Source organism: Petromyzon marinus, chromosome 29 (genome assembly GCF_048934315.1).
Source record: "Petromyzon marinus isolate PM22_M1 ecotype Great Lakes invasive population chromosome 29, UKy_Petmar_22M1.pri1.0, whole genome shotgun sequence".
NCBI classification, from domain to species: Eukaryota; Metazoa; Chordata; class Hyperoartia; order Petromyzontiformes; family Petromyzontidae; genus Petromyzon; species Petromyzon marinus.
Genome location: NC_133695.1, coordinates 5,394,591 through 5,422,488, shown reverse-complemented (window position 1 = coordinate 5,422,488; position 27,898 = coordinate 5,394,591). Strand labels below are relative to the sequence as shown.

Sequence of the window (27,898 nt, the reverse complement as noted above, 5' to 3'; positions counted from 1 at the left end):
TGTTCAGAATATTATAGTTCAATTCTCTTATAATTGTAGAGTATTACAAGTAATTATAACTAAAACAAAAAATACTTGAAACTTTATAGTAGAACGAAGCAAAATGGAGAGTACAATTATAACAATCACATATTCAGTACAATTAACAGGTCCCTGCAGGGTGGGCTGGTAGAAGTTCGCAAATGAGATAATGTGACTTCCAAATGTTGGGTGCAATAAGACATCAAGTCTCTGCGCTGTCTATTGCTGATTTTACACCCAACAGCACGAGATTTCACTTCGTTAAAGTATTGAAAGGGGACGGACGGACGGACACATTAATCTATTGCAGGCTGGTACACTCAGTTTACAACTTCGTTCCTACCAGTATAACAATCACATTCATTTCACAGAATGAAAAGCCCTGGAAGAATCATTAGAATCAAAATGTTTAATAACAATCATTTTTTTTTACAAAATGCATGCTTCTCCATTCTCCCATGAAGAAGCAAAATGCTCCTTCATGGACTAAATAAAAGGTGACCTTAGTAAATTTAAATAATCAAATAGTTAATGAAAATTAATCAAAATTAGTGTCGTTATAACAATTCTATTGGTTATATTTATTTAAAGTTGCGCATTCTGATGTGACGTCATATTTCTCAAACCCCCCCTCCCCCCCTCGTCACAAATGTCTGACCCCCCTCCCCCCCCCCCCCTAGGTGTGGGACGTCATTTATGGACGGCGCCTATAACCTTAAAATGAAACTAGCTTTTTTGCGCGTCCAAGGACGGGTGTATATTGCAGTAAATCTGAAATATTCAATAGAAAAAATGTTCAGCTCATGATTATTGAGAGGGGTTGCCCCATGTGGAGTGACATCACCTGCCAATGGTTATTGTGGAGAGGTGCGGCATGTGGAGTGACGTCACCCACTAATAATTATTAATGAGGGGAGAGGTGCGTCATGTGGAGTGCGCGGCCTTGTGCGTCAGTGTAAATCTCCACGCGGACATGAATATTAATGAAGGGGAGGGGGGGCTCTTTTGTAGTGACGTCATGTACGGATGTAGCACTGCTGCGTAGATTTATTTTACCGTCCCTTTCTGTAAAGAAGCGTCATATTTGAAGCGACACTGCGTAATAAATTATTTAATTCAGCTCGACCTTCCTCTGCGTTGTGTAAAAATCCACCCATTCATGAATATTAATGAGGCGGGTGGGCCTCATGAAGTGACGTCACACGGGGGGGGGGTGGGCCTCGTGGAGTGACGTCACGCGCAGGACGGACAGACATTTCTCGGTGATCTTCTTTGGTTCTTTACCGAAAGAACCAAAGAAGATGAATCATTGCAGTCACGAAAGCTTTAAATCGAAATTTCTCGGTGATTATAGTAGGTAATAAGTCTGTGTCACCGCGGCCTTACAAATTGCACACGAATTGATGGAATGAATATCACGTTGCAGTCTGCTTTTCGCTTGCAAGTTTTAGATTTACTGAAATACAGCCATCCTTGGATGGGCAAAGGCTAGTTGATTTATGTCCTTGGTTTCCAGTTTTTATAGAAAATAAAAAGGAACATTCTGGGATGTTGAGCCAATTTTACTTTTTCAGGCAAGTGCAACTCATGCAATTTGTTCTTGAATTCCGTTCGGTGCCATTGCACTAACCGCTTGCATCTCATGAATGCATCTGATGCAAGCAGTTTTTACTTTCAAACGACGCCAATATATATAAAAAGCAAGTTTGGCCAAACAATACCAAAATTAATTTGTGGAATATTGTTATTTTTCATTGCAAAAACATCGTCCGTTTTTGGCCTGAAATTATTAAGGGCAATTTGGCTTTCACGAAGAGCAATTATGCATTACCATTTGTTCTTTTTAGTGACCTAAAAATCACATTTACTATTTAAAAAAAAAACATCCAAGTTTAAAAACCACACTGCGACTCGCTGTTGAAAACAACACAAATTTCCTTTATTAAAACCATTGCACATTTTACTCGAAAAAAATTCAGACAACCAATTATACTAATTATAATAGAAAATACAAAAATACAACACACACCCACACTTGTTATGGGGAACTCTCAGGGGGAAGCTGCGGCAGTTTAATTACTACACATTTAGCTTTGGGCAAATGGGAGATGCTCGCAATGCAATTCTTCCCAACACAACCCGGGCACATCACACTTGCGTGTGATGTCCCACTCAGCCACCACTGCATGTGGTGTTCAGAACTCTGGAGACAGGACGTAAAGGGGTGAAACTCCGTCAACGAACATTGACATTGAAGCTAAAATGGTCAAACGACGATCGTGCTGGGGGGTGGGGGGGGGGAACCTTTTCCAAATCTGACGCTTGGGCGACGGGCACACCACCCGGAAATCATTTTTGGGGTGTGCGATTTATCAGGGTGGACGCGTGCGCCAATTTGTCTCTCGCCAGATGCGATCGTTGGCCAGGAAGGCGTACGCGACGCCATGACCTGGGTCCCCCCACCCCCCCCCCCCCGATAGCCGGGGGAGGTGGTAATTGGTGACGCCGTGAGCAAGCTCCCCTGAGAGTAAAGTGGGCTTCAACAGTAAGATCACACAGTGCAAACAGGATTGCAGTGGGCACAACAGCGTCGCCCATGTTGACGTCAATATATATAACGCGGTGGTTGCGATTCCGATTGACATGTTATTAGCTTTGTAATTTTCCAAGAAACAGGCAAGCCCGTGGACATTCGTAACGCCAGCCCATTTCCCTTATAATGACAGGACACTTCCGATGGAGCTGGCGTTAACAGTACTTTGAGAATCAAAGTTCAGGTGCAAATTAGTTTTTTTTTTATACGATTGAAGAACCAAAAATATATATATACAACAAAACGCCAAGGTTAAATATTAAACCGTTAGAAAAAGAGATGCACGTTAATGAATAAACAAAAAAATCTTCACAGTGGAATGTTACACATGGTTCGCGAATAATCTACTTTTGGCAAATCACCGACTTTTTTCAGTCACGTGGAGAGAACGAGAAAACACATGGAAAGCTGTGCAATTTAAAGGCAAAGAAACACGCGAGACGTTTGCACGTAGCAACAAAACGAAAGCAAGACCCGGGCACAGTGTCCTTCACGACGCATTTAGTGGACCAGTGGTATTGTGGCAAGTCTAGGTCAGACATTCAAAGAGTTTCCCACCAAAATGCACGCTTTGTAAAGAAAAAAAACGCATGGTGGATCACGCTGGACTTTGCAATAAAAAAAGTGACAAAATAAACACATCGGTCATATTAATAATCAAGTAAGTTACAGGTGCTTTGTCACGTATCTATCCTTATTCAGAGAAAGAGGTTTGGGTGAAGTGGGGGGGGGGAGTTACATACCAAGAGGAATTACAGCAGAACGTTAAAAGATTCCACAGGTGCAGTCACAATGTGACCGTAAAACAGTTGATGATGTAACTTTCATATGATCGTTCGATTATACATTGTCAGCGAGGTTAAAGCGGGCACCAAAATTGCAGGCGGTGTGACAGGCGTCGGGCCTTAACCACGGTTTAAAAACTGAATTCAAACGCAACAAATTGCACGGACGCTGCCGGTTGACGGCCTATTAAAATAACGGGCGTCGTTTTTTTTTTTTTAAACCGTACACGGGAGGTTTTCACTAATCCCACGCTGTTGTTCCGAGTTGGTCAATCGTACACGTTCAGGTTGAAAGATACACGGAGTAGAGGGGGAAAAAAAAATCCCAACACGACGCTATGATCAAAACGAAGTGGCGTAAGACGATATGGTGAAACGTCTGGGAAAAAAAAAAGTTGGGACTGTGCAAATTGGTGCCAAGAGATAATTACCGCAACCCCTCCCAACCCCCACAGCTCCCCCTCACTCTCTCACATATCATCCTGGCAGCCACAAACACCGTCTTCTTTTTTTGGTATAAGCCCGTGGTGGTTAACGCCACCCGCGTGACAACCACACCATCAATTGTGCCAACTCAACCCACCCCCAGTGTTGCTCAACCGAAGCGGAACGCTCAAGTTCAGGGAATAACCATCGCTCCGCTGAATGAAGTAAAATGGGCGACAGCGAAGCTCCCAGACTAGAGAACGTTTTTGCCTTTAGTAATCAGGCAATAAGTCATTAGCTATGTAAATCTGTGTTGATAATCACTTCTTTAAATTGGCCTTTACCCTCTTGTAGTGGCCATTTGTACTGGTTAGATTTAATTTCCTGCTTTCCATACGCGATCTACAGATGAAATGCGCCTTATAAATTCAAATGTTTATTTTTAAGGCTTAAACTTGAGACTTAAAGATGAATCCGACAGTGGGAGTTGCCTTTTGGATAAAAATGAAATTTGATTTCAGAGTAAGAATTTTCAAACGACAAGGCAACTGGTCATAACAAATTGTGATTTGATGTCAAATTCCAGGTTGCTAAACTGGATTATAACGGCGGCGCGGGGGAAACGATCGGTGCAGGCGAAACTTGAGAACGACAGAAAGCGACGCAACTACACGTAACACTGCTAAGTTGAAAACTAAAGTATTAACTAAAGTGACGCGAATAGTAAACAAAAAATTACGACTGCATTGAAACTCAAAAGCGTTTTGGTTTAAATGTTGACCGGTGCATTGGTGGACTCGCGGTCGATCGACCCCCTCGCTGAACTTTTGACACCACGCTCGCAAGGCTCGAAACAATTACTTTTCTTAACCCCTGTCCTTTAATAAAACGCGACAACACCTCCTACAAAGAGGGCAATGTTACATTTTCCTGAACGGCATCGGTGCTTAACTTCACTTGACAACACTGCCAACCTCAGTTCAAAGTTTCACCCGTTCCAATTCGTCAGATTTTACCATCGGTTTCTGTTTTTTTTTTACTTTACGTTGAAAAACAAAAAGACCACGAAACGAATGAATGTGGAAATCACAGCGGTAAAAGAACTTCTAGAAATAAAATCTCCTGTAAACCATACCACCATCAACCCTCAGCATGTCTGCAACTGGGCTCGAGAAAGGCGACATAGATCCTCCTCAACGCTGCCAAAGAAGTGACCGTGCCCAGCCGGCAATTTCGCAAAGGCACAAACGCCCATTTCACCGCAGGTGGCCTAACCAACCGTGGCACAAAGTGCGCTACCGTACGCGGCGTGCCAAACTGGCAGCCCTCTCTAAGGTGCGGCGTGCGCGGTTTTTTTTTGGCAAGGCGTGCGTGCTTGCCCACCCCCATGTTCAACTCCGCTGGCAGACGGAGCGAACGGTGGCGGCGACCACGTCCAGCGTGCAAAGGTAGAGTGGGGGGGGGGGGCTAACGTTACAAGCTGGGATTTTTTTTAGCTTTTTCGCCATTGGGAGCGAATAAAAATAGAAAATTTGATATCGCGACGATTTTGGCTTTGCCGGCAGACGCGGCGGTAGAAAGCAACCACCCCGTCGTCAAAAGCTGACATCAAATCCGCTGACGACGTGTAAGAAAAGCAGTTAGAAAAATTGAAGACCACTCTTGCGCTGCTGCTACTACACAACGTTTTGCAGTTGTACTCTATAGCTCTCTCTTGTGTGCTTGGGGAGCATCTTTAGCAAATGAATTCCTCCACACACTGGGAGCTTCTCTGGGAAATTAGTTCCCGAGCATAGCTCCCAGGACAAGGAGCGAAACACCGGACACCATGCCTGATAATACGCGGCACAATCCGAAAAAAAACATTGGGGAGCTGCTCTATTTTATTCCATCGGCGTAAACGATGATGACGACGACGTTGAATTGACAGTTCAACGTAACAGCGACGATGGTCGCGTGTCTTCTCGCGTAACCAAGACGTTTTTTTTCATGCGATACCCTGCAGAATGGGCCAAACCACAAAGGTTCTTTCTTGCAAGTCCATTGCACGACGACAATTAACACCCATTCTGAGTCACTGAAGGTGAAATTCTGAAAGCAAAGGCAACGTAACAAAAAAAAAAGATTGAAATATTAAAAAAGGGAAAATACAGAACAACCACAGTTGTCCGACAGTAGGTTAGAAGTTTTGCGTGCGAGCGCGTGGGTGCTTGCGTGAGAGGTATGTAGCGGTTTCACTGACCTATCGAATATGCCCATGCTGCACGCACAGCATCATGCTCTTGCAGAATTATCACTATTTACTGCACACCATATGCACAATATAACGCTGATGATACATGTAGGCTAATTGAGTGAACGAAACAGCACGGAACTGAAAAAAAGATACAACCGAGACGGTCAAAATTATCCTGAAAAAAAAATTGTTGATCCAACAATGCAACTAATCAAGTGAAATAAATCGGTGGGAAGCAGGCCGGTGACAGCGTTGAATGAATGAATCACTGGACCGGAGGGGGGTGGTGAATGGTTTCGTGTCGATTGTGCGTTGTGCGATTGAGAATGCCGTGCGGTAGTCGGAGTGTGCGCTGCCCATACACCACGACGTCAAGCAGCAGCAGCAACGTAACGAACCTCCCACCACCCTCAAGCTTCGGCACAGTTGTTGTAATAGCTGTGTGGTGGTGGCTGTGGTTGTTGTGGTGGCTCTTCCTCTAGGACTGCGGCGTGGTGTACGGAGACACCGAGAATCCCGGACGTCCGTGCACCAGCAGCGGTGACGCTGACCTCGTATTGCTGTTGCGGATGGAGCCATAGCGCCCGGGGCTGCCGTACAGACCGCACATGCTCGATAGGCTACGCGGTCACACAGATAAAGACAAAGATCCCCCACACCATATGGCCGTTAATACACTGTTTGGGGCAAATGCGGTGAGCGAGTGGGCTGGTAAGAAGGCTGGCATGGCACACGATGGGGTGAGTGGTCAGCACCATGCCACGTCGCCTTTGTATCCCCAGTGCTAATGCTTAAGCGCTGCATGAAGGTACTCATTTAAGGCTGACTTGATCTCGGGGAGTCACAAGATCGGGTAATTCATCACCGTTGTTGGCTGCGAGCGGGACTCAAACTTGGGTCGCAGTGCGCTTACCACTACACTCCCACTCCCCCCATAGGGGCATGCACGAAGCATACAGACCAACAATGCTCCAGATTAGCTGCATACTTAGCATTTTACCCATTTAAACATATTCTCTCGAGGACATTGTGGCCTACTCCTCCACGCTGGCCAAACGTATTGGAAGAGGTGGGGCACCCATAGTTTACCCTACCACACACATCCTGCCATCGAGCACCTACACACACCAGACGAATTTATTGCCCATCTCCACGACGGATATCCTCTCGGGCATCTGCCCTCCCTATTTTATTACCCCAAAGCGGTCAATTATCGTTTCATAGAAATTAGCTATTTACGATTCGTGCAGTATTTGATTGGTTCGTGATTCACATAGTAGTAGTAATGGATTTACTGGGTGGGGATTCTACAGCGACAATAGAATCTAAATTCTACCTCAAACACAGTGATATCTTAGTCAGAATGATATATTGTAATGACGAAATGAAATCCACCGCCTATCAGCGGCACTCACCTCCCAATGAGGCCGTTGGGATGGGTGCCCAGGGGTCGCGTGAGGTCATCCTCGCTGTCGTACCTTCGCGGGTTGTCGAAAAAATAAACACGGGAGGCAAATCCACGCACGCCGAGCACTCCGGCAGCAGACTGCGGGGAAGAGAAACGTCAATTACTGGAGTTATGTTATTGTTACTATTATATTACTTTATTTGTCATATCCCACCCAATTGTATCCCTATTGTGCTATCGGCATCATGTTATTAGACGAAGCAATCCATGTGTTTCGCTATCACACAGCAATGTATACCTTCGTGTTAGACAAGACTCCCGGAAGCGGACATCACAGAGCTACCTCTAGAAATCCTTACAAGTGACCTCTGGTCCACACTTCTTCACCCATTCAGCATACGGGAGTAATGTTCCGTCACATTGATTTACCAAAACGATATTTAATTAAGATATAGGATTTAGTCAAAAGGATTAGAACCGATTTAATGCAATGTTTTTTTTGTGTGCAGTCATTCATTGATGACCAGCTGAGACCATCAACTCCCAACACTTGAGAACCCGGTTTGATCAAAGGATACCGAGACTTGCAATGTAAACCCAGGCTTTCACCAGCGCAGCCTGAACGCTCTCACACAGTATTCGAGTTAATGCCTGCTGAGGCTCATACGTCCTAACTAAGAGGCACCTGCAGAATTCCCACGGTTCATTGTGAACATCTAAAACCACAGCTAGGGTTTGCTTCCTGCACGATATGGAAATGGCGGGATATGACACTTTGGGCACGTGGCTCCTCGACCGCCCTTGACTGACCCTGGTGGAGAGTAGGCACATAGGCCTTGTGCCTACATACGATCGACCCTCAAGTATGTGGGGGGGGGGGGGTGGCTTTGCCAGGAGGGACCCCTAGGATAAGAGTTTGCTTGGGAACAGCGGACACTGCTTGGCGCCCTCTCGTCGCACCTGATTGGCTCACAAGTGACGACATCACATTCACCCCCCTATTTAACACCGAAACAGGAGGAGGATGTCTCCATAATTCTGGTTGTTGCCTGATGAGGCTGGTTGTAATTACCAGAAAAATGTCGTACCCAAATCGTAAATGTTGTGGTTTTACTCTTCAACACACTGGTGTATTGAAGTCGTAATTAATTGGCATGTTTTATTTATTTAACAAACCTTACTAATTGTCTGTGTCGGGTAGTGGTGGGTTTAACGACACATTTATATTTAAGTGATCTAACCTAAAAAAAAAACCCTCTATTGTGGACGCTCCCACAACTTGCCTCGGGCGTCAATGTGCGACGCTCGCAGAGACAATTCCCAGAGTGGCGGTGGGCGTGAAAGTAGCCCAATCGTCAACGAAACCCTCTCTATCGGGTTTAAGGGAGGCAAGTCAAAGTTACCAGGTTCTGGTTAGGCCGTCGGACGCGGAAGAAAATGACGACAAGGCCGGTGGGCAGCAGCTCCCAGACGAACAGCACGACCCCGAACAGCACAAACTTGCTGTTGGTGTGCAGCTCCTGCAGGTCGGCCTGCCAGCGGCACGGGGTGAATGAGAGAGAGAGAGAGAGGGGGGCGGCGGTTGAGGGCGAGTGAACGCAAACGCCCACGCCAAGCCGCACCACTGGGAACCCGGATTGTACCACGGCGTTGTCTTTAAATCTTTACAGATGTTAGCCAAAGAGAAAAACACAAACGGCAGCACAATTGAATAAACTTGACCCCAGGATTGGAATGCTCATTCTTCTCTACGCAACCCTCCCCCCTCGCCTCCACCCAACCCCCTGCCACCACTACTTACCCACACATACCACAGATGTGAATGCACGACAAGGCCTATTTAAAAGGTAAACGACGACTATAATGGTCAGTATTAATCAGACTTTTGGTCGGGTGTTTTATCTACAAACGATCAGTAATAGAGTAAGATATGGTAAGCGTAGCTCTGTATTAAACTCTGTAAGAGTTGTAACCGTTGCTCATTATTATCGAACACAGTGCTGCCGTGAATATACGTGACGACGTGACAACAGCCACATGGTCCACTGTTAACATTTCAATAAAATAGGTGCTGCTGCTACCCGACGCAACCACTTCCGGCCACATCGCTTTTGCACAAATAAAGACAAGGGCGCGTTGTTTATTGATGTTGTCACTGGTGAATTGAATGATTTTCTTTTACGAACAGCATGTTATTGTTTATTTGTTACTAAAATAACATCAATCAACAGCAGTGCGGCGGTACAAGTCTGCTCCCCTAAACAGGAAACCGACGATTAACCCATGCGCTGAATTATTGGCTCTTGTTTGACGCTTTTCGGTGCGCACCAATAACAGTGGGCCGATATAAGACCGGTTCTGACCGCACGAGTGAGGAAGATATAAAAATAAAACTACTTCTTATTTTATCAAGCGACCTGGCTCAAAGAAGTGGCTCATCACGTGGGAATGTATTGCAGCCAAATATTCGAAATGCAAGTTTCTAAATGTGGAGGGAAACGCCGGAGGACCCGGAGGAAAATCCACGCAAGTACGGGGGGGGGGGGGGGGGGGGGAGAAACATGCAAACTCCAAATATATAGGCATCAGGGTCGGGATCGAACCCAAGCCCACCCTGCTTGCCAGGCGAGATTGAGTTAACAAGTCTCCACCGCGGGCGTTCTGCAGCTGCAGTGCCAGTCCCCCAACGTGCACAGCGCGTCGCGTTGTAGATGTATTTTAAATGGGGGCAAGTCCGAGTGCATGGCATGTCACTAGAGGGCGCAGTGACAACGTTTGAGCCGCGTTTGCTGCAACTTAAAAACGTTCTTCCACACAAACGGAAGGCTCAAACTGCAGCGAGGTATATATATCTGAATAATTCAAGCTGTTTTGTTGTTTGACTTGGTTGTTTTTCGAATCTAAATGCACGGCATCCAGCCCCCCCTCATCAACAAAAGTGGCACTTTGAAATGAAATATTGATAGTGCAAGGGTTAACAAGCTACAATTTCAAGAACATTAATGAACTACATCGACACCTTCATTATATTTGTTGAATGATGCTAGTTGTTATGAAGTAACACCTTATTTGGCTACATAATAGTAAAACAAATGAAAGTTGTGGAAATAAATTACCAACAACGAATCCAACACCTCTCCATAAACATCGGACTTGGAGTCCTTTAGAGAACATGAACGCAAGCAACGTTTCACACACAAAGGTAGCCACAAACTTTCAATGAATTTAAACTGTTAATTCAAACTAACTTTCATTAAAACCAGTCCAACTTATTGCCAGTACAGTAAAAAACATAAATAACACTGCCAGTATGGTGATCTTCCACCCCTAAAAAAGACGCTCAACTCAAGTTGCTCACCACTTTTCCTCTGCCTAATAATTAACTCTCCCTCCGCCTGCCTTCTGGCCAACTGCTACCCTCCACCACCTGCCCTCTCACTGACCCTGCCCGATAGCCCCTTGCCGGCCCTCTACCCACCCACTCCCGCCTGCGCCTCTTCTTGCCTGTCACATATCTCCCCGCTGCCCTTTGGCCTCCATCTGAACCCCTGCCTGCCACCTCTGCCTGTAAGCTGAAGCTTGGTGCATTAGACAAAAATGCACTTTACTTTTTCAAAGCCCTTTGTCAATCCACTACATTGCTGTGTTGGTCACGGGGGGTGGGGGGTTCTTTGACCAAACTTAACCATGTTGGTCAGTGCAGTTAATAAAAAAGGGGGCAACATGACAGGCTTCAGATATCACTTGCCAAGGATTTAAAGCTTTGTCAACTATCCAACACTGTTTTGACAGCTTCTTATAGTGCAATGCCCTAACCACTATGCCAGCAGAATAAAAAATATATACCACTGCCGCAAAAATACGTATTGCTTTCGGGTCTCATGATGCTTGGCAATAGCTGTGTTAATAACAGGCACGCTATAACTATACAATAGGAACACACAAACAGGGTTGAGATTATGGCTTGCGATTGGCCACAGCAGTGTTGCGGTACCTGGTCGGACACGTTGTACCAGTCGTAGTTGAAGGATCCCGGAGCGGACTTGGCGAGCACCACCAGGTTGTAGCAGGCGCGTGTGGCGTACAGCAGGATCACCAGTGTGCCCACCGTCACCGCCTGGCACACAGACGTGCCCTGCTCGCGGGCAAACGAGCACATGCACGGGGGGTGGGCGTCCATTTAGGCATGCTCATGGACAAAGACTCCCGGTGTAGCCTTTAACAGGCTGTTGCTGAGAGTGCTGTTCACGAGCACAGATAATGGCTGGCATAGTACACATGAGCAGGTGGTATGGCCAGTACAGCACCCTTGGTCTCCCCAGTGCTCATGTCAACACACGGGACCAGGTATTCATCGAAGGCCGAGTCGAACGATGGGAGATCCTGCGCTGGTACGGATCACACTTTTCTACTAGTGATGTTAACGCTGGCCAGCTATCGCAACCAGGTATCTAGGTTTAGGCTAAACACTCTAATACAATTCCATACAGCAGTAACCACTGCAATACTGCTCCACAGTACGGTGGTTAGAGTGGACGCACGGACACATGCAGACATACTTTGAATGTATTGGCGGTACATCGGTGTGCGGTATGAAAAAAATAAAAATGTTCCAAATAATTATTTATTTTCCCAAAATTCACAACACCGGCCAGAAAATTTTGCGGGGTGCGCTTAGATCAGTTTTCATGATGTCGAAGCAGTCGGAAGACGAATGTTATGAGCAGCTGAACAAGGAGCTTCACAGTCTTTTTCTGGATAACACCCAGCTCGATGACGATTGGCTCCGCGTTCCAAAGGTAGATTTGACTTGTGCCCTCGATTTGGTTGGATGGTTCCTCGGCTCATTTACAAAATAATTTCTTCGCAGACGGTGGCATCAAAAGATTATGACTCATGTCACACATTCGAATGGGGAAGCAGCTGCTGAATCAATGGCAACTTCTGATGGGGAGAGTGCAAGTTACTCAAGGACAACAGCAACATCGTCACAGTTTTAGGAGGACCGGTGTGTTATGCTGCAGCGGTGTATTGCCAATACGTTCACAAGGATAGACACACCTAATGACTACCACAGGGCATAAACACATGGTACACAAACACACAGGCACATTCACGACTGACAGAAACATGGGTGCACACAGACGTGTGCACACTGACACACAAACACGGACATACAGTGCAACATGTGTACCTCCACGCTTGGTAGAAACATGCACGTGAAAATACAGACTGTGCATACTGAACAATTGAACTGTAAGAACAATGGCAAGAAAATAATCATCACTGCAATTTAGCACTCAAACGATTGTTGTTGTACGTAATATCCCATGGTGGATCTCTGGAACGGTACTCAATATCCACAAACACAACAATAAACCAAACTGAGTAACAGACAATTATAGTGTTTACTAAAGTTGTGAATCTGTTGAAGTTGTGTAATAAACAGGTTGCAGTGGCCTTCCTTTGCAGACTTAGATCTAAACATGAATGATAGATGAAGAAGAGGGGTCAGAACACGTGTCCTTTGATCGGCCGTAATTACAGCGTCATAATTTTCCAAATCGCTCCGCAATGGGGTACGGTCGCCAGGTTGCGATGTTTTATAATCAGGGCAATTACGGGCGGGAACACATTTTTGCGCCACTGTCCTATTACCATCGAGGCATCTGCAGGAAGGGCTGCGAAATAAACTCCGTGGATAGCAGCTTGTGTCCAGTAGACACGGTGGAGTGAAGGGGGGGGGGGACACGGGGGGCGAGCGCACGGCGCAGCACGCCGGTGTGACGCATTTCGTGTCCTCAAGATGTATGGCAATTTCATTATTTTCTTCTTCTGCAGTGTTCGCTTTAATTTGAACGGGGGGGGGGGGGGGGGGGGGGCATTGTACGAAGGTTATTGAGCACGCTCCTTTGGTAGAAAATAATCTGCAAGGCGCCACACCCCAGCACCCCGTTCAATAAAGATCATATTTTCTTCCTTCTCGAAATGCGCTCGTGTTCGAGAATTTCATCATGAGAACGTCATCGTCTATGCAACGCCCGTTTCATTTCTTTACCCCAACGGGGCCAATGGGAAAGGCCAGTCGCTTCCAGAAAGAGCCAGCATTTGGCACCTCTACAGATAAAACAGGTCTTTTATTTTTGTATTTAAAGCTTTCGTGACTGCAGGGATTCATATTCTTATAACGCGTGGCACGATGGGCTTCTCAATGCGTTATTCGCAAACCGCTAAGCTTGCATTGGGCCACACGTCCGAAGACGGCACAAACATGTACAATTATTATATGTGTAGAACAAAAAGAACCGTTAAATGTTCTGTTACGGCTTTTAGAAAAAAAAGTCAATAATACCGCTCCATTAATAATGATAAAAGTGTAAAAGCATTCAATTTCGATTTAAAGCTTTCGTGACTGCAGGGATTCATCTTCTTGGTTCTTTCGGTAAAGTCACGTAAAATGGAAATAAAATAATAATAAAGCATAATAAAATACAATTCTCACAACGTTTCGGCCACAACGCAAGTAGCCTTCTTCAGGTGAAGAGACAGGACTGTCCAGAAGACAGCGCTCGAGTGAGCACTGCCAAGCTTGGACGGCGCCTTTTAAGCTGTGTGGGAGGAATTAACATATGAATTAGCATGTTAACATGTTAATATGAGACATGACCCTCCTCCGTTCCGAGTCATGGCTACTTGCATTATGGCCGAAACGTCGTGATAATTTTATTTTACTATGTTTCATTTTTATTATTTTATTTCCATTTTACGTGACTTTACCGAAAGAACCAAGAATATGTAAAAGCATTATTACTCTTATTGCTGTATACATCATTTTTAATATAAGCATTGCATTGAAATCACAAAGCCATTACTGGATAGCTCTGACATAATTGGTACATATAATATTTGCACGACCATAACGTCTGGAAATAAAATAACAGGCTGCAAGACATCGAAATAGAAAGAAAATTACCCAATCAGCCAATTGTTAGTCAAAAAGTTTCCCCACGCCAAAATGAAACAGCAAATTTATTTGTACAAAACCTGCAGCTGATTGTTTTGCGCAAACACTGCAATGCCACCTTACTAAATAATTCCATTGCCATGTTATTTCAGGAGTGTACAATGGGATGTTTTTGTCCATTATTTGCACGCCAAGTCTCCCTTGACAGAGAGACTTTTGTTGCAGCGAATTGTCACCTGCTTGTAAGTTCCCGCACTTGCGCATGGTATGCATGTCTCAAGTCACCAGCCTTTAAAATCCTGAATGTAACGCAGTGCACGATTGTGTCGTATGGAAGAATAGCAACATGTTTTTGTCCGGTTTTATGTTTTGATTTCCAGTCAATAAATTCGGGAGATGCAGAGTGAATTTCACAGATGTTTCCGGGAAAATGAATACAGGGGACAGTCGTTTCTTGTATGTTCCATTGAAATTGTGATATGCAGACGTGTAACGATTCCCCTGAACTCCCACCTCACCCCCAGTGATTCTACAATTGTCACAATTCGATTAAAGAATCAATTTTTTTTTACATTGTGGTTAATATAGTCGTCACTCGTGGCTACAAGGGGTCACGTGAACCCATTACAGGAAACACATGCGGATTAAAATAAACACATCGATTTTTACACATGCAATTCGATGTGTTTCCCGCAAGCTCAAGAATCAATATTAATTAATCGATGCATTATTACACCTCGGGTGATATACAAAAAATAATAGTGAGAAGGGGTAGAACAGTGGCACAGCCGTCAGCTCACTGCGATATAAATCCGGCGACCTGAGTCATATTCATGTAAATATTATTGTTTTTGCGCTTGTTATTTTGCACATTCCCACCCTACAATATCCTGTAACTGCCGCCACTGCCGAATGTCTTGGACTGTGGTTGTCCTTGTAAACGTGTTGTTTAGCTCAATAGGGCCTTGCCAACTCAGATCAAATTTGAGTTGGATTCTTAGTGGCGAGTGATCTCCAAATCAGTCCTGCATCCCAGCTTCATCAAACCCGACGACTGGCACAGCATGGGCACGCCTTTCTCCAGTAATTGACTGACAAAGGGCCGTAAATCAATCTGTATTTGTTTTTATTAGAAGAAAACATTTTACCACCAATTTTCAAACCGGTGATCTGGATACTGTGTGCCTGCATTTGGCTATAGATGGCACACATTGGTTCGCACAGCCGCACGCTGTTTTTCCAGCTCAATCATTCCCAAATCGCATCCCCTCCATCCATCCCATCCACTCGGACCTTCCTGCCATTACCGTGGCCTCACATCCCACTAATGCAGGAGGTGTGCACACTTAAGTTAACCCGAGGCAGCAAAAAAAATGCTGACCTTGAGCAGCCGGGTATGAGACCAAGAGGAAGTTATACTGCGTTTGTTTTGCTTGCCCCAGTACACTGTGTGGTTTAGATCATATCGGTGCGCGCACTTGTATTAAATGACCGAATAAGCAGACCTGGACGGCACTCAAGAGGGGGCACGCGAGTTTTCTCTCCGTGCCATCTTTTAAACTATTAGTGAAACCAGCATGACCGAAAATATGTGTCCTATATTGATGCTAAATACTATTAATAGGTTGTTATTGCTTAATTTTTCATGTTAAATTCAGGTCTGCGTATCACTCAATCCAATATTTGAAACGTGCCAGTCAGTAAAAAGCCGAGATGGAAGTGCTGTTGGATCCCGCTTTGATGGTGATCCGTGGAGCAATGGTGCAGCAGTTAAAGTACTGTGCTACGAACCCGGAAAATCTGAGTTTGATACCTGGCTATGTTGATCTGACTAGCAATCGATATCGCACATAACACCTCATTCATGGAGTGACTGACGTTTTATAATCGGGGCGACAGGAAAGCGGCGATGATTTATTTTCCACATGTGCGGTGTTTACAACGAGCTGGGAGTGGACACGAATGCTTGTGGTACACGGGCAAGGGTTCTGGAGCACAACAGATTTTTGTGAAATATCATACAACAAACGAGTAATAAGTCTACCAATTGGGATATGTTAATGTTATCCTCTTGCACGTGCGATGGGTTTTCTACGGGGGCCCTCCACTGTCCTCCCACATGCAAAACCCTCCTGAGAAAGGATTTCGTTAAATCTCAAATTTAAGGCCGACTTTGAAAAAAGTCTTGAGACTATGAGGCTTCGTTATCAATAAATTACATTATTAATAATTGATCACGGGGTGATGTCTTAAATAAAAAAACAATCACGAATCATATTGGATACGAAAACCGAGCTGTTAAGACATTATTTGTTACTATGACTACTATATAGAGCCTGCAATGGCACAATGCCAAGTTGCAAAATCCAAGCAAAAATGGCAATGTTGACCGCATTATGTTATGTTGAACTACAAAGAAAAAGATCCCCCGTATAGCTTGAACAGACTGTTGGGGCAAGTGCTGTTAGTGAGCAACTATGAAGGCCGGCACAGCACATGGGGGGATGGGTGGCCAACGCCACGCCCGGCCGCCTTTGTCTCCCAGTGGTGATGTTTACTAAACAGCCTCATTTGAGGCTAAACGGACCTAGGGGAGGCTAAGTGGACCTAGGGGAGGCCCATGACCAGTTCAGATAATCGTCACTGGTGTTGGCCGTGAGCGGCAATCGAACTTGGGTCTCCGTCGGGTTCATAGCGCGGCGCGCTAACCGCTGTGCCACCACTCCCCACACACACTACACATACGCGCACAGGGAGCCACGAGATTTTGAAAGAGGAAGTTTGCCGTGTACAATTCTGATTTAAAAAAAAGCGCACGTGTGTGGGAGAAAACGCATGGTGGGTAAGCAGCAGTGAATCGCGATGCTTGTGCAGAGAAAGGCATAACGCTGGTGCTTTGCGGTGGTCAGACAAGTTAAAAATAGCTCCAGACATCTTGGCAACTAAGAAAACAGCTCCCTTCGCGACACATCACGGGGCTATCCTGAGCCAAGGGTGCACCAAGCATTCTTTGCAGCACCTCCTATTACAGGCTTGGCAGTTGGGGGGTGTGGGTCACGCTTAAAAATATGTTGCAATAATAATAAATGAAAAACAAACTTCTATCGGTGGGAATTTCCCAAGTTATGACTGTTTAATAATGTCTTGCCCTGCCAGCCGAGATGCTGGCGTATTGGCGTACAGTGTTTTATATATGGGGAAGTAAAAATATTACGTGGATGTACATACACAATAAAAGGGTATGTACTACTGATGAGGACTAACTAAAAATAATATTTTTTCTGAACATCATTAAGATAGTCATGGCCGTTGAGTACAAAGCACTACAGCGGTTTGCAAATATGACAAATTACTGCAATGTCATCTCGTTGAGCCGGTCTGACACAAGAGATTGGCTGGAAACACTGCTCTGGCTCATATTAGTTCTCTTAATCGAGTTGAGCAACATATGTTTACAATATTAATGAAGCTGATCATGATGCGGTGAGGATACAATAGTATTTCGGAGTGATGGATAAAAACAACACTAAGAGTCCTGACTGACATTCAAGTAATTATAAAAGTATACATAAGTAGAGCTCTGTACACTGTCTAAATAAATAAATGCAAGTATTGTTCTGTAAAGCTAATACACCAATAGGCTAAACAGTCTTCATTTATTTGCATGTGAAGATAGCCAACAGAGGTTTTTTTGTGAAATACCCGTAACTCTCAGCAGTAATGCACTACGAGTTTGATTCCAGTTATTATGATGCACGCAGGGCTTGACCGAGATGTAAAAACATTACCGCTCCAACCGATGATCAATACTTAATCGCTTAACGGGCAACACAAGAAGCTCAACCCCGAGCGCAGGTGGCAAGAAAGGGCAACAGACACCCGAAAACCAAAGTTACAAATCGATGGGGATGGTACGATGGAGCCCGTCCCGTGTCAACGACACCGATGCGACGACGAAAAGGGATCTCGGCCGACGACGGGCTCTGTGTGTCACTGCGACTCCTTTCACCCGTGACTTGAGTGAGATTTTAGGACCGGCTGGTCAGCTGATGGGGGGGGGGGAGTTAAAAGCGAAGGCACGTTGTCCTCTCCTTTTACAACCATTATGCACACGAGGGAGGAGGCACATAAGTGATAAAAAAATTGGTGGCGCACCTGCGTGATTGGACAATTTTCAACAATTACTGCGGTGGGGACAAGAACGAAAATGCATTTCTGACCATATTCGCTGCACAAATGAGGTGTTAACAAAAATCATGAAGGAAAAAGTCAACAACGAACGCATGAAAATATTTAGCATCTTATGAACCGCATACAATAAATACCATGAAACTTTAACCATGAACGGCAGATTGTTTTTTTTTTAGAAACAGTTTTCGTGGATTTTTAAGCCACTTAACTTGGCCTAGGTTATAAAGGTAGCAGATGCTACACAAGTGGTTTGAAAAGCACCAACATGGAGTGTGACCAACAGTGAATCAGCGTTGCACTGTGGGTTTAAGGTTGTGACGTTAGGGGTATTCCTGTGAATTGACACATGCTCACAAGGTAATGAAAACGTTTCTACCACTCATTTATTTTTCACCTTGGGACATAAGAGCCTGAATAACAAAGACACCCAAGGCTGCTATAAATAAGCTAAACTTCAAGTGTTAAAATGCCTTTCGACCATATCAGCTGGAACATGTACAATCTCGAAAGCTAAGCAGGCTTGGCTGGGTGACCATCATACAACAATCTGATTTTCATAGCGTTTGTAGGGGAACTGTGTGGTTGGCAGCAGAAGGCTGCGCAGCAACATCCATTGACACTAAGTGCGTACGTCCACACTCCTCCGCTTCCACCAACCCGCACTGATCAGCGTGGTCAAGTATGGCCACACCTCCGATTAGCACGGTTGGCTATGTACGGCACGAAAGAAGTTCAACATACATACACACACACAAACAACCTCTATGACTCGCACAGGGTGTGGGGGAGGCCCTCTCATCATTCAGCAGCAAATCGACAAAATATTGTAAACTTAACAGTGTGGCCATTCATTTTCCCACTGCAGAGGTCGCATTGGTGGTGGTGGGGGGGGGTTGAGTAAGCAGTTAAAAAATATTAAATGTGGGCGTGTCGGCTAGACAGCCTCACTTTGTCCACATTGCTCGACTAAGCCTCCTAAACTGCACACCATTAACCCTACAATAACCACAGGTGCCAAAGCAGACAGTCGGGTATCGCAATAGCCCCCCACCCCCGCCCCTAAAAAGCATCGTGTAGGCATGTTGTTTGTGCTGCCATATAAGCATGACGTTTTTGCGGCCATGATAGTTATCTTTTGTTTCCAAATCTCTGTGTCAAGTTTTAAGGCACTTAACGATCGACTCCGTTTGCATGTCACAATTCTGGGGCAACGATTCAAGAACTGTTTTGTTTTCAACTTTGTTTGTACTATTAGTATGTAGGTCCAATCCTTCAGTCTCAAGCCGTCACTTTGTAAGGCCATATCATTTGTAACGCCACATGTAAGCCCAGTCAACACTGTCTTGTTAATTCTATCGTTTTTTGTAGAATCTCATTTGTCTGCCTGCATCGTACTCCTTTGTAAACTCCTTAGAAGGGATGCCTTTGTAGAGACTCCTTTGAACAATTTGCTATATTTATACTGGCCATTAGTATATTTCAAACATGTCGCATAACATTTGCATAAATCGCAAATAACTTGGTTCTTACAAAGAGCAAATCCATTTTTATGGAGGAATTAATGATATCACTTTTGACTGTGTTGCCCTGTAACAACAAATCCATAAGCTTCATGACACACAACAGTGTGAAAGCCCCAATGATGAAAGTCATTAAGGTGTAAATATTGAACACATTTTTGAGTTTGACAACTATTATATGCAGCAAGCGGTAAAGTGCCTAATTAAATTTGTTATATGCAAAAGTCTAACGAGGTCTGTTGGGAGTTTTGTGTCCCTTTCTCAACGATGCCGATTGTTTAATGAGATCTGCCCAGACATGTTGAGGCGAGTTCGCCAATTTATAATCCCTGCGTTAACCCTGCATGTTATGCTTTAGTATTTTTAGTTACATATTTCGCCAGCCTCTATAGGCTTGGGTGTTCATTTTTAACTCCAGCTTAAGCACGTTTGAAACAGCTTGTAGCTGTGTAGTAAATAAAGTGTTACATTCATAATTGAGGGGAAAAAAGTTATCCAATGTTACTTTACATTGAGTTTATATTTACGTATTTTAAATTAAAAATCCCTTCATTTCATAAGAGTAAAGCTTGAGATAAAAATAAACATTAACCGTTTACGTGGAACATCAGTCACATGTGACACCCCTCGCAATAAACCCTTTTGCAAAAACCACACAAAGCCCTTGTTGCAAACAATATAACATCCTTGACCTAAAACCTTTACCCCAAAAGCTACAAAAAGCGTTTCCACGCTTAAAAACAAACATTCGGCAGTGCACAGCTCCGAGCAATCGGTGGAAACTCCACATTCCTGTGGAAGGGACCTCTCAACCCACAGCATAGCCAAAATAGGAGTTCCACAAAGTGGAGTTCATTATTTTAATCCTGTAAAGATGACGGACAAGTATTTACTTGACCCACCTCTGCAATACAGCCACCCAGGCTGGTTAACTGAATCAAAGCAAGCACAAGTGGCCAAAACAGCCAAGGTCGTTGATGTGACCATTCCTCACTATCACTTGTTTCCCTCCTGCTCTAGCCACCTGACACTAGCTCCTAACCCAGGAGTGTGGCCTAGCAGCTCCGAAATAGCCTGCAAACGATATTTTATACACAATTCATAACTGATACTTGGGTTAGGCCACATGATCGACCAAAAAATGTTTTAAATGTCACGTGCAGTCAGACTTCTTGGATTTCAAGCATCTGGGAAATCAGACTACCTGGATTCTGTCCTGAAGATGCTTGGCCCAGTTTCAATCGAAACATCAAATCTAATTGCTAAATACCCGTGAGCTGAAACAATAAGTTAAACGCTTGTACACTTGAAAATATTGTTTGGCAACGTCACGTGGTGGACGGTCTTATGACAGCATATGTGGCCTGACCAAAAAGAAAATTCCCAATCATAACATTGGCTGCAACAACATACACATTAAACATGTTTTTTTAACACACGCCCACCAGCTCTTAACCCCAAATGCTTGCTCTCTGACCCCCCCAAAGAATTGTATATTTAGAGTCACGTGGATTTTTTTCCGGGGCCTCCGGTTTTCCCTCAACTTTTCGAATTGACATGCGTTTAGAGTATTTGGCTGCTATAAATATCCACGCGATAAGCCACTTCGTTGAGCTATCATTTGTGGCCAGGTCGCTTCTGAAAAACAGCTATATAACTCAGTGGGCCTTACCTGGTAAAATCAAAATAGTTCATAGTTTTAATTGGCTCTTAAGCTCCGACCTGGCTTGAGTCCGACCCGCACCTTAGACTCCAGGTAGATCCCCGTGGCGGGCAGCTTGGCCATCTGCCAGATGCAAATGGCGAGCCCCACGGCGCACGCCACAAACAGCACATCGTTGACCAGCACGCGCAGCAGCACCAGCCGCTTGAGCACCAGGTAGGAGGGGCCGCCCGCCACGAGGACGGCGCACGACACGTTCACCGCCAGGAAGAGCAGCGAGGCTAGCAGCAGCACTCCTCTGAGCACCCGGCTATTTGAGAAAGAGACAGACAGACACACACACACACACACGAAAGGAGGACAAATAATAATGATTGAATAGTTTTGTAAAGCAGTTTTCATTCACTCTCACAATGTCTTACACCTGCACATGACCTGAATTCGTAGCTCAAGCATAGAAAAAATATCTTTACGATCACAAATATTGTTCCCGAATTTCCAAATCCTATTTTCCCCAGATCGAGCATTCTATTTTTCTGGTCCACTTTAATAACGTTAGCTAAGGGTTCCACTGCATTTCCAGCAGACTTTCTGTCTGTTTATTAAAGAAACCCAGCCATGCCATATACACAAACAAGAACAAGGATTGGAAGTCCTTGGCTCATATTTGAAAGAAAGTGCTCTTCATTTCCAGTCCGAACAATGAATGTTTGACCACACGATGCATAACTCCATTTATTTACTTACCCAGGTAAGTCTCAATGCTCATTATGATGAGTCTCATTATCAGGAGGATTTTGCATTGGGATATTTGGCTAATATTTTTAAAAGCATGCTTTGCTTTGTGTGGGAGGAAACTCAAGTAGCTGCAGAATAGGTACCAAGTGTACTAGGTGATAACACCAAAATCTTTTGCGATGTAGATGGTTCACAAACCCATGTTCTGTACCTCCTGACAACATCACATCCCAGCAGGGTGTTTCGGAGTTTCAGAACTTTACATAATACACCAACCCTCACCCCGCAACTTTACATAATACACCAACCTTCAGCCCACGCATGTGCGGCACACAAATGAAACACCGAATATAAATATAAAAGTGTAAAACCAAAACAATGCAGATTTCTTTTGCGTGCTCAAAAGCTCACACAAAACAATGGATTTACAGCCAGGAAGTTGAATGGACAACATCAGCAGGACTGCTGCCCTCAGCACAGCTGAGAAAACAAATGGGCTGCATGGTGGATGGCAATGAGTGCCTAACTCACACGCAATAAAAAAATGCATCACTGTGACTTGCAGAAATTAGCCTGCTCTGATTTGCCTATTTAAAACGGCTTCGTGGAACACACTCGTTGCACCATGAGGCTTTTAAATCAGCAATGCAGATTGCCAGGAATTCGGCCGTGTGATTTTGCCCCTAGTTTTAATAACACCCACATGTTTGTGCATGTTTCAGACAATCGGATAGTTTCCCAGGTACTCATTCTTACTTGTTTTTATGTTGCTCTTCAGCGTGCTTCGATTTTGCTCTTATTACCATCTGAAATTAGAAACAAAGACTTAACATTTGCAACAAAACTCGACAATGTTATGATCATTAAATAGGGACACACATACATGCATCTTGATTAGCACAATTCTATGAAACTCTTTTTGCGCATGTTCATTTTCCACGTAACTGCTCAGGAAAATTATTGCTGCAATTACCGCAAGCCTTACGTGTTTTTGTTGTTGAAAACTACACATCTTCAAGACTAATGGCTGCACATCAACAAGGCATTAAGGTTTGGATTTAGCATTTGTTAATTTATGGTCTTGATTTCAAGTGACACAATAACCAGATGGGTAACTCATCCCTTCTTTAACTTAAGGTTGAATGGTGCCAGTGACAGGTGAGACAAAGTTAATGGCTTTTCTTTGAACTTTTTTTAAATAAAGGCAAGAACAATAAAGACAAGAAGGTGCTCTTCCATCACAACGTATCAACATAACGCATACACACACACATAAAAAAGTACGTGCTTCCAAACGCGCAGCATTGGTTCAACAATGCTGGACTGGTTTCGACATTTAGTGTTGCATCGGCAGTCAGACTTGCTTGGTGAACTGCCAGATGTTTATTGGCAACGAATCTCAACAGTAAAGCGACTCTGCTGACGACACTAAATGTCAAAACCAGTCCAGAGTTTGCTTGTATTAACCAAATGTCACCGAAACTATACATTCTCGTAGACCGTGTGGCTCATGGAATGAGAAAAATAAATAGTATTTTTTTTTTTATATATGGGAGACATATGTGTGATAGAGGCATATTGTCTGATTATTAGATTCGTAACTTACATTCACCACGATGGTAATGATTATTTCGTGTTAGATAAGCTTAAAATATTCTCTTCCCCAATTTTGCTGTGCTGAAGAACCATGGTCAGGAGAGGAGTATGGGGGACAGATGAGCGTGATTGTTTGCCGATGTTACTTGCATTGTGCGTTTACACTGCGGTAATGTTGTTGACAGTTGCCGACCTGCAAAGCTCTGAAATAACATGGGTTTGTTCAGCAAAGTGTAACCAAACAAGTGAAGTTGGCAAACTTGGGAAAGACACACACACACAAGCAGAGCCTTGAGGCAAGCTGGCCTCGACCTATTTACACCAAGTGAGATTCAAGGCCGAGAATGTTCCCGACAAAACCCAGACGATGCCGTGTAAACAACATGCTTAGTCTCTAAGGGCACCAGCTGAAGCACAGCAATCACAAATCCATCACCACATTAATCGGTCCGAACACAGCCTGTCATTTGTGCCTTAATCGATGGCGTTCACCTAAAAGTGAGAGGCCTGCAGGAGACAATACACACGAATAAATACCTCAAGCCAGGTAAGAGGCCATACATAACAAGGGCTGTTTTGTGCAGGGGTGTGATGAGAATAAACAGCAACTTAGTAGAATTTATTTTCATTATCCCATTAGTAGAAGAGAAATCGTGGGAGTAATAAAACAATTGTTTACTTTAAACACCCTAAGAGCCCGCTGAATCACAAAGCCTCTTAAGAGAGTTATTTATGAAATAAAATGTAATAAATAACAGCCCTGCATAGAGATGAGATTAAATGTCTCTTAAAGTAAAGATGTTGATTAACCTCATTGTGGTAAAGATGATGAGACTAAAATGGATTATAAGCTTTAATAACAATTTTACAGATGGCAATGTTGAAGCTTAACACAGCCATGCAAAAAAATGGCAGCAAAACGATTAAAATAAAAATGATTAAAATAGCGTCAGTGAAGATGTTAAACTGATGATTTATTACATGGATTACAGTATTCATACGATGACATTGATAAGTATGATCATGGTGAACATGGTGAAGATGACAGCTCAAACGAGAACCGAAATTGTGAGGATGACAATAATGCAGATTATTTTTATCGTAAAAGTGGAGATAATGCACACGATACAAATTATGCTCAAAGTAACACCAATGATGATACACATTCTATTTAAGATTATCCCAGCGATGGTGATCATGATTTTGAGGAAGATGTTGCCCATATCCAGGATTCAGGTGGCCAGGATCGTAGCACAGTGCGCCAATCGCAGCACCATCACCCCACCTGGGCAATAGCCTCAACAAGAACATTCACAATTCATCACAAAGATTTGGCTTTAATTTGAAGCAACACACAACTGATGGGCAAGATGCTGTTCGCAAACACCGATTAAGGCCCGCAACGGGGTGGTGTGACCAGCCCACCCACACAGCTGTCTCCTTAGTGCTGTAGTGTATACACATCGGGTACTGGACTCGTGCAAGACCTGGGGGAGATCCAACACCAAACAAAATACCAACGATCCACGTATATAAGCCTTTAACAAAAACGTCACCGCGGCGCGCGTCCCAAGCTACGTGCACCTTGAATACACACACGCACGCATGTGGTATACACCATTATCTCCCGATCAAAAGTATTTACACAATACACCAAACTATACCTCGGTTTGAAGATCTCTGGCAGGCCAGTCCACAAAGACCGAAACAGACTGTTGGGGAAAGTGCTCTGTTAAGGAGCATTTATGAAAGGCCGGCATGGCACACGAGGGGTTCGGGTGACCAGCAACTATGCCAGGCCGCCTTTGTCTTCCCGGTGCCGAGGTTTTACACACCGCACTAGGTACTAATTGGTGACCGAGTCGACCTAGGGGAGTCCCGGGACTGGTTCAGATAATCGTCACCGGTGCTGTTGGTCGTGAGCGGGAATCGATTCATCGCGCAGCGCGCTGACCGCTACACTACCGCTTCCCCAGGCCAGACAACACACAAAAATCCCCCGTATAGCTTTAACAGACTGCAGGGACAAGTGCTGTTAGCGAGTAGCACCTATGAAGGCCGGCACGGCACACGACGGGGTGGGTGACCAGCACCACGCTCGGCCGCCTTTGTCTCCCCCAGTGCTGATGTTTTTTTACCGCACCAGCGTACTCATTAGTGGGCCGAGAAGTCTTAAGGTGAAGGCCCAGAGCACACGGACGTACAGTATAATAACAACACCACCACCACCACCGCCGCAGTACCTGGGAGAAGTACAAGTTGAGGAGGCATAGCGTGAAGAACTGCAGGCACACGGGGCAGCAGTAGAGGAGCCAGAAGGCGAATGCGCCCAGACGATTTGCCGCCTGGCAGTTCTCGAAGTAGAACACGAAGAGCGTGGCCCTGAGGCCGGCCCAGAGGAGGCACAGGGCCAGGAAGACGGTCTGGAAACTAAAGCGCTTGTACCTGTACCTGAGCACCAGCCACAGCTGCAGGTAGACACAGAGGAAGAGTAGCCCGTAGAGGCCCGTGAAGAGCCCCGTGAGAGCCGTGGCTACCGAGGGAGGCACTGCGGGCCCTACCGGAGCGGGAGGGCCCGGAACGTCGCCACCGCCTGCCCACGTTGAAGGGGGTTGTGGTGGTGTAGTGAGAGATGATGAAGACGAGGCGGAGGATGATAGAGGTGGTGGTGGTGATGAGGGTGCTGCTAACATAGCCATCGACAGCCACAGAGACATTGTTTAAGACCAAACTGGAGTTGATTACTACTAGTTCTGTACCCGTACTAAAGTTGATAAGAGTTGGTTGGTTATAGCAAACAAGCCAATGTTGAGGTATTACGTTGTAGTAACACTAGGTTCTATTGTGCTGTTGGCAATGCGAGACTGTTGATATATTCCTACTGTAGTACGATAATCGTGATATATTATTACTCTTCTGATGGCTGCTAAAGTTTGTTAGTACAATACCACTGGAACTGCAGTTCCTGTTTGTGGTTACGTGTCGTACGTTAACGATTACATTACCTCGAGCATAAAACGCATTTAACTACGCCGAAATGCGTTCGCGTAATTACTTAAACGAAACGTTAGCCACTCAACACTTGCCATGCAGCGTATTTAAATTTTACGTCAGAACTGTTTATTTTTAGCAATTTAAAATTTATATTCCCGTACTTTATTACCTAGTAATGCCAAGTAAATGCGTGAACGTGTTACGTTTACAACGACTGTTGTTGAACTTCTTGACTACATATTTTAAATGCCCCTTCGCCCGCCCGTCATAACATTTGAAATCTGAGGTAAAAAAAAAATGCGCGTGAAAAAGAAATACAATTACTGCGAGTGTATCCGATCGCGACGGTTTCCTAACAGGCCCATGAGTGCGAAGGAAATGGAAAACACAAACTTTGTGAGAAAGGGAGAAGAGAAACGAAAAATTAAAAAAAATAAACACAAAAACGCGCGTTAACGCCGCGAGCGCGCAGCTCGGCTAACTTCCGGTCGTCCACCGCCGCACTTCCGGTAAGCCCGTGCGCATGCGCGAGGCTGGCCCTTTAAAGTTTCTTGGATTCTCGGTTGAGTCACTCGCGTGGGCGGGGTTCGGGTTGGGGGCGGTGGCGCGATGGTTAGCGCACTGCGCTCACCTGACCCGTCAACCCCTTCCTTATCAGTGCCCCTACCTTATTGCAAACCAATTCAGACCTTATTGGTCACCCCGCGCCCTTTATAAATCACAACGTTCATCCTACAAAGTCCCATCACAAGGGAGACACACA

The 27,898-nt window shown here is 44.7% G+C and overlaps 1 protein-coding gene across 1 annotated transcript; it reads right to left on the bottom strand.

Moving 5' to 3' along the window:
* Positions 1-1,938: 1,938 nt before the first annotated feature.
* Positions 1,939-27,664, bottom strand: GPR137C (G protein-coupled receptor 137C). Its single transcript, XM_032962474.2, has 7 exons — positions 26,385-27,664; positions 23,302-23,351; positions 21,889-22,117; positions 11,464-11,604; positions 8,873-9,001; positions 7,477-7,607; positions 1,939-6,681 (listed from the first exon to the last, which is right to left on the bottom strand). Exons 1-7 carry the CDS (start codon positions 26,856-26,858, stop codon positions 6,540-6,542), a joined length of 1,296 nt encoding a protein of 431 aa, XP_032818365.1. The 5' UTR covers positions 26,859-27,664; the 3' UTR covers positions 1,939-6,539.
* Between the last annotated feature and the right edge of the window lie 234 nt (positions 27,665-27,898).